At 46.2% G+C, this 11,343-nt stretch overlaps 1 protein-coding gene across 12 annotated transcripts in view; it reads left to right on the forward strand.

Annotated features, from left to right (window-relative positions):
* The window catches only part of Fgfr2 (fibroblast growth factor receptor 2), a 105,565-nt gene extending 95,058 nt beyond the window's left edge, over positions 1 to 10,507 (forward strand). For 11 of the 12 annotated variants that reach the window (XM_041666244.1, XM_041666246.1, XM_041666245.1 and 8 more), the window contains 5 exons: positions 208 to 330; positions 1,411 to 1,481; positions 3,169 to 3,306; positions 5,155 to 5,260; positions 8,884 to 10,507. In XM_041666244.1, the coding sequence (XP_041522178.1) occupies positions 208 to 330; positions 1,411 to 1,481; positions 3,169 to 3,306; positions 5,155 to 5,260; positions 8,884 to 9,048 (603 nt within the window). In that variant the 3' untranslated portion in view covers positions 9,049 to 10,507. Of the gene's footprint in view, positions 1 to 207; positions 331 to 1,410; positions 1,482 to 3,168; positions 3,307 to 5,154; positions 5,261 to 8,790 lie in introns of all 12 variants that reach the window. The other variant, XM_041666248.1, reaches the window with a different exon arrangement.
* The last annotated feature ends 836 nt before the right edge of the window (positions 10,508 to 11,343 follow it).

The raw sequence follows: 11,343 nt of genomic DNA on the forward strand, positions 1-11,343 counted from the left end.
TGAGTGATTATCGTGTCCCGTTTGGGGCTCTTGACAATGTTAGGCAGCCTGTGGACTTTACAGCCCAGCATGCCTCTTGCAGTTTTCGGCACCCAGTTTCGACTTGGCGTATGTTTTCTGTCTTGCAATTTTCTTTTAAGGGTCTATTTTTCTTTTGAGTCTGAAAACACATTGGGATTGTTTCTCTCTCTTCTCCCTCGGTTACAGTGTATCCATCGGGATCTGGCAGCCAGAAACGTGTTGGTAACAGAAAACAACGTGATGAAGATAGCAGACTTTGGCCTGGCCAGGGATATCAACAATATAGACTATTACAAAAAGACCACAAATGTGAGTGTGTGATGTCACACTTGGGGGGCGGGGCAGGGAAGGTCGCAGAAGGATGCCAAGTTTATCAGTGGGAGAACCCTGGGGGCTTCCCTCCACGCTACATTCTGTTGTTTTTTTTTTTTTTGCTTAACTCTCAATCAGCCAATTTAGGCTACATCTGAGATAGGTTTAGTATATATGGAGCACTCTTTGATATGGAATAAGTCAGTAGCCTCTACGGCTTTCTGCGGCTCTCTTAGGAACCTTCATAACTGGGGGGATGATGAGATGGCTCAGCTCTTACAGCCAGGACGAGAGCTTTGAAGTTTGCTCCGTTCAATTCGCCTAGAGACTGATTGGGGTATGCCTATGTACTAGGGAGATGGGTGACAAAGAGAGCAAAAAGAGATACACTTTGACACTATGCATCTTAGTCGCTGTGTACAGAGAGAGCTGGAGCTAAGTTTACCCTTAGTGGTAAACTGATGAAAGCCATTAGAAGGCCATCTCTTCATTCAGAGGGCAAGGGAGCACCCGGGAGTGGTGAGGGAGGGAGCACGGGTCACCCACCCCTGGGTGCTAGGTGGGAACTCAGCTTCAGAGCCCACATTCAAGGCAGGCTGAAGTAGGGAAACGAGGAAGAGACAGGGACCTAAATCTACTTCTCAGACCTGGTTCTTGGAACCAGCGAGGAAGTCCTGACTTGATCAGGGACCTTGGTTTTTCTATAGACAAGCAGATGGGACCTGTGCTTGTCACCACAGTAATTCCCTCTGCATTCCACCAGTGCAGAGACTTGTCTCCTAGGCGCATCGTCTTCCCTACACGCATGTGGGAAGGCCCTCTAGGACCTAACCAACTGGTGTAGTTTTTGAGTCCTTTATTTTAAATTTTGATAGCATTAGGAAGCCAGGCGTGGGAGCTCAAAAGCTGAGGCAGGAGGACTTCCAAGAGTTTGATCCTACGCTGGGTTAATTGTAAGTGGCGGACCTGTCTGGGCTACAAAAATGAGACAGTATTCTTACATAGGGTATGACCCTGTTGGGCCTACTGTAGTACTCTTGTAAAGCCTAGGCCTTTCTACATTTTTTTTTTGGACAGGGGCGACTTCCAGTCAAGTGGATGGCTCCTGAAGCCCTTTTTGATAGGGTTTACACCCATCAGAGTGATGTGTAAGTAGCCTCTGTCCTTGACTCCTCTAAGGGTTACGCTGCAGAAATACTCAGGTTTCACATGCTCATCGAAGGCATGGGTTTGCGGGAGGTTGGTACCCAGGGTTTGGTTACTGGCCTGTCTGCCTCTGGAAGGTGGGGACACCATCCTCCTGCTGCCACGTGGAAGCACCATGCGCCCATCGCAGATGGCAGATACTCAGCACTTCGGTCAACTGGGTGGCATGCTCTTCGCTCCCTTAGCTGGGCCTGGAAGTGCACGGGTTCATCCTAACACTCAGAAGGATCCCAAGTTCAAGACCAACCTAGACTACACGTAGCAAGTTCCAGGCCAGCCAGGGATACATATCATGAACCTATCTTTCTAAAAATTAGAAAAGAGAAGACCCTGAGTCCTTCCTAGTTAGGTGTCTATGATTCTTCTGTGGTCCCGGGCTTGTTCAGAGAGGCCGGTGCTAGAGGAGGCGTGGTCAGTTTGGATGAGCACACATCCGCTCGCGGTGCTTGTTTTAAATTTTTAAGTCTTGTCTTAGTCTCTGATAGCATTCTAGAAATACAATAGAAACTACATATTTCTCAGATGAATCATTTAAGCTACTGTTAGAGCCAGGTTCCAACTGATGTTGTAGATTGGGAAATTTAGCTGAAAGATGTTACTGGAGAAACAACTGGGTAAAAGATGTCTTGTGTTTGTTTGTTCGTTTGTTTTTTTGCAAGCTTCTATGGGTTTTGTATTGTTTTGTTTTTATTTTGGAAGCTTTCTTTTTTCTTTCTTTTCTTCTCTCTCTCTCTCTCTCTCTCTCTCTCTCTCTCTCTCTCTTTTTGTTAAGGCATTTGATGTGGCTGTTGGTTCTGCACCACCAGCATGCTTGGTCCCGCCAGCCTTCCTAGAAGGAAGGAATCATAGTTTTTATTTGTACACAATATACTGAGGCTCTGAACTTGTTTTAGCTATGTTGTGGCCCCTGCTCATACTTGGTAGACAACCAGGGACAGTTTTGATGTTGGGACCGACCTCTTGGAGTCGGAACGCATGAGTTTCCAGAACCTCTGGACACAAGTAACCTACGATTCTCGGCTTGACTGTCTCCGAGCCTTGAGTCCACCAAACAAGGCTGGGGAAATCAGCTGTGGCTCTCTGAGAAGTCGAATATAAACAGCACCCTGTGAGGTCTTCTCACTTTCTGCTGGATGAGCCTCTTCTTCTGGGCATGCTCACCCGGGCCCTGTGCTGGCTCCCTTCGCCCCGCACAGCATCACGGAGTCTTTGCCCTGCGGGTGCTCCGCCAGCCCTCTAGGGCAGGCGTCCTCTCACACAGCCTTTTCTGTAATCTGTAGATCCTGGTTCTTGTGTCAACCACAAAGGGAGAAGGGTGATTTAGACAGAAGAAGCTGAAGTCGAGGCGTCTAGACCTCCCACATTGGTTAGCACCACATAAGAGACAAAGAGCTTTAAGAGACAGGGGTGCGGCTTTGTCAATTAATGGAAAATTCCATCAGACCGTCCACTGTCGTCCTCATTTAGGGAGGCTCCTGGGGGGGGTCAGGAAAGGGCACGTAGGATGGATTGCGGGAGAGCTCATTTATCTATGGATGTTAGAAGTGAGTGACTGTTTATTTTTTTAACTGACATGTTTAGGTTTCTGCAAGCCGGGCACATTACTAATGCTGTGTTTTTTCTTTGCAGCTGGTCTTTTGGGGTGTTAATGTGGGAGATCTTCACTTTAGGGGGCTCACCCTACCCAGGGATTCCCGTGGAGGAACTTTTTAAGCTGCTCAAGGAGGGACACAGGATGGACAAGCCTGCCAACTGCACCAATGAGCTGTAAGGGCGCGATGGCCACCCCTGCTGACAATGTAGCGGGCTTACCGCATCTGTCCTGTTTCTCCAGACATGTCTTGGGTTCCTCAGGCCCCCGTTTTTCTAAACATGCTCTAAGAAGACAGATTGTTGAGGTGGTCTGGGCTCAATCCTAGCCCCGAGATAGAAGGTTACACAGACAACTATGGCTTGTCCAAAAGAAAACATTCTGCTGAAGTGTCTGGAATGGGAAGGAGTGAGCTCTGCCACAGCGACATGAACGTTCGTAGGTCACATACCAAGCTAGAATGCCACAGGGCTGCTTGCCCCTGTAGAATGTACAAGGTTGTACACAGCGCCCACAGGGCCATGGAGGAAACGGGCTCTTTTCAAAGCACCTTTAATCACTGATAATTGTCATGACCCTTAGGCATGGTAGTTCACACCTGCAATCCTAGCACTCTGGAGGCTGGAGCAGGAAGGGTCCCATAAGGTTGAGGCCAGCCTGGGCTGCAGAATGAGACCCTTTCTCTATAAAATAAAATGAAAATAAGTTAAGTTTTTAAAATAGTGATGGGGACAGGGAGTCAGTCATTTGGTAAAGTGCTTACCACACAAGCCTGAGGACCTGAGTTCATTCCCAACATTCACATACAAATCTGGCCACCGTGATATGTGCACTTGTAGTCCCACAGACTGCAGAGGTAGAGATAGGAGGATCCTTGGGGCTTGCCAGCCCGCCAGCCAGCCTAGCCTAAAACAGCAAACCTCAGGTCTCAGTGAGGGATCCTATCTCAAAGGATAAAGCAGATGGTTTCTGAGGAACAGTACCCATGGTTGGCCTCCACGTGTGCACACACGCACGCACACACACACAAGTATACAGAGAGAGAAAATTGCCATTACATGAACCACGCTCACTCAGACTGAATGGATTAGTGTGTTTGGTTACCCATATTTTAAAGCAGAGAACCCAAGGTTTATCCTGGTGCCCTCGTTAGGGAACCATTTCTGCTTCTGAAAGTGTGAGCTGGTTTCTAGGAACACCTTCCCCACACTGTAAGTGAAATTGTGCTGTGTTAATGATGCGTGCCTTGGGCAGCGAGGTGTTGCCCCTCCTCCGGGGCAAACTAAGAAAGTGATTGTCCCAGAAACTGCCTTCTATTGTGTGTTCCCTGGGGATTTCAGAACAGTAATCCCGACGAGTACTTTCTGGTGTACAGTGAAGGGCTGATGAATGGCCACTTTTTATAGCGAATTATATAAAGGCATTTATTGTGTGCTTGTGTTCCTGTTGCTTTTTCTAACATAGAGGGTCTGTCGAAACTCATAATCAAGATAAGGCGGGAAGCTTGGGCTATCCAAGAGTTAATCAGGAAGTTAGCTCAAAGCTCCGTGGTGGCGGATTAACTTGCATATTGCATAAACCTTCAAGTTGTGGTTTCTAAATATATATATATATATATATATATATATATATATATATATATATTTTAAACTGAGGAACTTTTGTCAACAGACTTTTAAAAAAAGGAAAAAAACCAAAGTGTAGTTGAGGCGGGAGTGTTTGGAGGGAGAAGACAGACTACAAACGTGTCTCCTTCCATTCTCTAGAGAGAGCTGGAAAGTGTGATGACATCATGGTCGGTCACACTGTTGCAGAGGTAGTAGAGAAACATAGATGTCCCGTTTTGGATGCAGAGCCACCCTCCTAAAGCATTCTGGGTTGCAGAAAAGTTTCTGTGACGCTAGTATTTGTGTAGTTATATTTCGTTATTTAGGGTATGTCTCCATGGCACCTGTGAAAACCATCTGTGTCTGGATATCAAGTCCTTAGTGACATCAACTCACCGGAGAAACCCTCTCTCCTAGGTATATGATGATGAGGGACTGCTGGCATGCTGTACCCTCACAGAGACCCACATTCAAGCAGTTGGTGGAAGACTTGGACCGGATTCTAACTCTCACAACCAACGAGGTAAAAGCCTCCTTCCAGAAGCCTAGAGACCCTGCTTGCCTTGGGAGGTGCCCATTTGTTAAATGCAAGCTCCCCTGTTGGAGCCAGTGGTAGCTTTTATCATTTTTGTGCAGGGGTCTAGCAGAGTTAAACTGTGTGTTCCTTTTCAGTCCGTTTTTTTTTTTCCCTCAAAACTGAATTTTGAGAATTCTGACTCATGAGGCCGAGGCCTCCTGAGTTGCCCTCATGGCAACCTGTGGTGCTGTGTCACCCAGTGTGTGTGGCGTGTGGAGGGGGAGGAAGAGGTGGGAATGTTCTGTGGTAGTACTTTGGTGTGTGCAGAAGGCACTGGTATGTAATATGAGCCTTGGATTCTATGTCCTGGTGGTTGGTGTGAATGCTGTCTCTGCTCAGGGGCTGACCGGCTTGATGGAAGGCAGTGAGAGTCTGTCGTTTCTGTATGCTACTGCCCTGGGTGAGCCCGTCTGGAAAGACATGTGGCTTGGGTCTTTCTGTGTGATATCATGTATGTGCTGATATGTGTGTAATAATTCTGTTATGAGTGACTTAGAGGATTTTTAAGTTGACAGTTGGTGCCTGTTGTTAAAATATTTACCCTGGGGCAGAGTTGAGGGGTGGTAGCTCGTTGTGGGTAGAGTGATAGCCACACGAGCATTGTACTCGCACCGGAAGCCTGGTGTGATGGTGTTCTCTTGTAATCCCAGCACTGGAGAGGTAGAGACACGTGGTTCCCTGGGGCTCAATAGTTAGCTAATCTAACCTCACAGGCAAACTTCAAGCTCCAACGAGAGATCCTGTCCCATAAGGCAAAGCCTCCATATGCACGTATACCCACACACGTGAATACACCCAGAATATGTCAGTTTTTGTATTTATAATTTACGCCAACCAAAGACACCATTTTCTGTTACTCTTTGCCTAAATACAGCCATGTCTCTGGCTTCAGCGTTAACCGAATGACCTCTAGGGTTTTAGGAAGAATATTGTACAAGCAGAAAAGCTGAGAGAGCCTCACAGTCCAGGGAAACCTCCTGCTAGGAATTGGAAATGAATGTTGAGATGTTCCCTGAAGGTGCCGAGCAATATTCCCTTATGACAAAAAGGTTGATGTTTTCACCACAGTAGAAAAAAGTTTTTAATATCTCCCAAATACTTAAAAGGAAAAGAATAGAGTTAATTTCTGTTTTAAAAAATAGAATGATTAAAGAGAAAAAGAGAAACAGTTGAATGTAGAGATATAAAACCTTCCTGTGGCAACTTTATCTCGTGCTCTTGGCGGTGGCTTGTGCTGGACGAAGGGGGAGCTTGCATTTAAATGAACACAGCTGACCTTCAGAAGTTGAAAGGAATAGTTCAAGGGGCGGGGGAGGGAAAAAACCCAACTTTCTTCTCCTGCCAAAATTGTTGTTTCTAGCCTAAGTTCCTTTAACCCTAGGCTTGGAATCCAGTGAATTTTTTTTTTCCTATCAGATCTGAATAGTTACAACTTCATTTAGAAACTGGGAAGGGTACTAAAGTTTTCATTTAATGGTCCCAGGTCCGTACTCAATGTTGTGTATTGATATATTTATGTTTTAAGTGGGACCCATTTCTACTGAACTTTATATGCGTATCCTAAAATAAGAGAGCAGAGTGCCATATTGTCTAGCGGATATAAAAATCGAAGTTTCTTTCCTTCTTAAAATCATTACCACATGCTCAAGAAAAATGGTTCCATTTAGGACAAAATTTCATTTTTATCATTGTAAGCAAAAAGTCCTCTTTTGATGTGGTGGGTGTGTTTGTTTCTGGTTGTGCGGTTAATGCTGATGTTGTTGGAGCCGACACATCCCCCTTCTGGGATGGCGACTCTTTCTCTTGCCAGCCCTGGTGATGAATTATGGTGGTTTTTTGTCTTTTAAACCGTACGGTCGCCAACATTCCATGGACTCTCTGCTGATAACGCTGGGGCTGTTGGTGCTGTAGTCTGCGCTTTTTGCCCCCTCTCAGCAAAACCACATGTCATAGAGGAGTTGCTGGCTTCTGGGTATGTAAGCCAAGCTACCTTACTATGCCAGTGCCTTTAAGCAGTGAGACAAGAAAGGCCCCTGTTTAGAAATCTTTTCAGGGCTGGGGATGTAACTCAGTTGATAAGAGTGCTTGCTTAGCGTGTACTCAGCCCTGGGCTCCATCCCCCAGCCCTACGTAAACTGAGCATGATTGTGCCCACCTGTGATCCCAGCGCTCAGGGAGATAGATGCGGGAGGATTAGGAGTCCAAGGGCATCTTTAGATACATAGCAGGTTGATGGCCAGCCTGGAATTCTTGAGACCATGCCTCAAAACGGAAGGAAGGAAGGAAGGAAGGAAGGAAGGAAGGAAGGAGGGAGGGAGGGAGGGAGGGGGAGGGGAGGGGAGGGAAGGAAGGAAGGAGACACCTTGAATTCTTGAGACCATGTCTCAAAACGGAAGGAAGGAAGGAGGAAGGAAGGAAGGAAGGAGACACAGACACACAGACAGACACAGAGAGACGCAGAGACACACTGAGAGACAGAGAAAGACACATTGAGGAAGAGACACAGAAATCTCTTCCTGGTTTCCAACCAGTGTTGTCTAGTACTTTCTGTAAGGGCCAGAGAGTAAACATTTTCAGCTTCAAGGCCATATGGTCTCTGTCGAAACTCTGCGGTCCCAGCATGAGAGCAGCCCCAACTCTGCGTAAATAAATGAGTGCCTGTCTTCCACTAAAACTTTATGGACTCTGAAATGGGGAAATTTATATAATTTCATATGAATTTATACCATTTCATGTCATTGGCTGCCATGAGATATGACTCTTAATTTGATTTTTCTACTACGCATGTACTAATGTTGAGAAGCAGCCTTAGTTCGTGGGCCAAACAGAAACATACAAGGGCGCGCACCCTGCCCAGAGCTGGAGGAAGAGGAGTTTTGAGTGAGCCAGAGGGACCTCGGCAACAGCCAGAGTTGCTTTGGGGAGCGGAGGAACCCTTTTTCCTAGACTTTTCTTTAACAGCCCATTATGGATTTAACATTCACGAGGGTATCTAAGCCTTTCCCCAACCTGTTTACGTTGTTAACTCTGAGAGCTTCTGGGAGTAATGAATTACATCTGTTAAATTATGCAACGAACGGAGGAGCCTTCCCCTCAAATGATCCTAGAAATGACAACTGTAGAACGTGATTCAGAACATACATATTCATGGCCTGGCTATTTAAAGGGGTCCTGTTGTGTTTCTGCTTTGCTGAATCTTGAACTCCATCCACGAGCTCTAGCGAGGAGGGCTATAGTAGGTCACCTCGGTCCTGTGGGCAGAGCTGACCGCCCAGTACCAGCAGTTCACGGTGTGTTTGTCGTCGGCTACTTACTGGTGGTTTATTATAAAAGTTTGGGGCAGCCTGGAATGAATGGAGTTGAGGTCTCGGGGAGGTCTTTGTGCAGTGGGGGGTGAGCCTGGCCTTTCCCAAGTCTGATAGAGATGTCTCAGAAACTCCTGTTTGAAATGAGATTCTTCTCTTCCCTTCTTGCAGGAATACTTGGACCTCACTCAGCCTCTCGAACCGTATTCACCTTGTTATCCTGACCCAAGATGAAATAAAAACGTCTCTCTTCCCTTCTTGCAGGAATACTTGGACCTCACTCAACCTCTCGAACAGTATTCTCCTAGTTACCCCGACACAAGGAGCTCTTGTTCTTCAGGGGACGATTCTGTGTTTTCTCCAGACCCCATGCCTTATGAACCCTGCCTGCCTCAGTATCCACACATAAACGGCAGTGTTAAAACATGAGCGAACGTGTCTTCCTGTCCCCAAATGGGACGGCACCAGGAACCTACATACACTGAACAGAGAGGCTGAGCCTCCAGAGCATGTGACACACCTCCACTTGTATATATATGGAACAGAGGAGTACATAATGGGAAGCATGTTTGGCACATGTGTAAAGATTTATAGAGTCGGGAACATGTCACCTTCCCAGGGGAGGAAGAATGTTTCTTGAGAAGTGGACAGCCACAAGCCACCACACCGCCCTCTCTGACCCACCGTGTGTCCTGGATTGTGCCCCGGTCGGACTCAAGGCAGACGCGCATTCTGCCTTCCTTGTTAATTTTGTAAGAATTGGAGAAAATATATGTCAGCACACACTTACAGAGCACAAATGCAGTATATAGGTGCTGGATGTATGTAAATATATTCAAATTATGTATAAATATATATTATATATTTACAAGGAATTATTTTTTGTATTGATTTTAAATGGATGTTCCTGATGCACCTAGAAAATTGGTCTCTCTTTTTTTAAATAGATATTTGCTAAATGCTGTTCTTAGAATTTCTTAATTTTCACCGAGCAGAGGTGGGAAAATACTTTTTGCTTTCAGGGAAAATGGTGTCACATTAATTTATTAACCAATTGGTAATATACGAAATGATTAATCATTTATAGTTTTTTTTTGTAATTTAAGTGGCATTTCTATGCAGGCAGCACAGAGGACTAGTTAATCTATGCTTGGACTTAACTGGCTATTGGATCCTTTAAGAAGAGAAATATTTACGATCTATGACTAATGTGGGGGGAAGTGACGTGTTCGACTTATCTGTGTTTCAACTCTGCTGTCCGATGATCATGTTTAGCCACCTCAATGCCCACTTACAAGAAACCTGTTAAGCTCTGTCACCCTCGTGTAACATTTACCCAGACTTCCCAAGACCAATGGTACCAGCGTCCTCATCCCAAAATGCCTTAATCCGCTCTCTGGGAACAGACGTCCATCGGAATGGTAGCAGGGTAGGTTCTGTCTGGCAGCTGGCCTTCTGCCTGAGTTACACATCCATCACGCGAGCCTCACCTCTCCTCCGTGAGGTTTAGTAACAGCTTCATGTTCTTCAGCCTCAGAAACTCCTTTGGGGACTCTCCGTTCTCTCAGAATATCAAAAGCCCAGTGTTACTCTGTTGAGAGTTTGGGAGCATCTTCCTTCTTGTAGAGGGTTTCTTTCTGGCTTCCGCCTTCGTCTGCCAAGACCTCACCCAAAGAGCTGGCCTGATAGCTGCACCCGACAAGAGACCGGTTATTGTTGATTTCCGTATTCAAGTATTGTGTTCTGCTTTGGAGACACCCACTCACTTTGCTACAGTCATGTGACATGAATGCAGATTACACTGATTTTTATGTGTTTTGAAATTGGAGAAAGTATTTAATAAAACCTGTTAATTTTTATACTGACAATAAAAATGTTTCTACAGATATTAATGTTAACAAGACAAAATAAATGTCACGCAGCTTATTTTTTTAATACTTGTGTCTTCCCCAATGGTTTCCTGTGCTTGGAGGTGTTGACAGAGTGCGTGGTGCTGTGGATGCAGGAAAGGCAAATCTGGAAAGCCACACAGCGAGGTGACTTACCAGGGTTGCCTGGGAACAGCAGTTCCTGGGGCAGGTTCATCCGTGAAACATCAGAAGTTGGTTCAACCCTGGCTAGGCTACTTACCAACACCTCAACAGAGAGAGACAATGTCCTTCCTGGGTCCTTTATACTTCCCAGAGAAGCAACGTGGAAGAGACCTTAAAGGTAACCTAAAGATGAAGAGGTGTCAAAGACAAGATCCTTAGACTGTCTGTGTCCTGGGACCTGCAGCCTTCTAGGCTGCCGTCCTTGTGGTGCGTGGAGAGATGGTTTAATTCGGAAGAGTGTTTTGCTTGTCTGTGTGTGGAGGTCAATATGGCTCCTATATAATTGCTCAGGAGCCGCTTCTTCACTGGCATTGCAGTTGTGCGGGGTAGAGGGTCCCTAAACAGTGCTGTTCTGCTGTCCCTGTTAGGTTTGGGTCGTGGGTGAAGCCAAAGTTTCACTAGGCACCAGGAGGGTGGCATCAGGTCTTGGTCTTTGCTTTGGTTTCTTACTAGGGACCGAGGTAATGACCCCACCCAAAGAATGTGGGTAAGGAAAGATGATAAAGCACGTGGGTGTGGCCTGGGGCACAGCTCGGTGGTAGTGTGTTTGCTTTACAAGCTTCAGGGCATGGGGTTCCGTCTCCAGTAGGGCATTCGGAGAGTGAGGATGTGAAAACAGTCACCTGGGTAT

The sequence above is a fragment of the Microtus oregoni genome, unplaced genomic scaffold (assembly GCF_018167655.1).
Source record: "Microtus oregoni isolate MIOR12 unplaced genomic scaffold, Mior012 000016F_ref0000370, whole genome shotgun sequence".
In the NCBI taxonomy this organism is placed as follows: Eukaryota; Metazoa; Chordata; class Mammalia; order Rodentia; family Cricetidae; genus Microtus; species Microtus oregoni.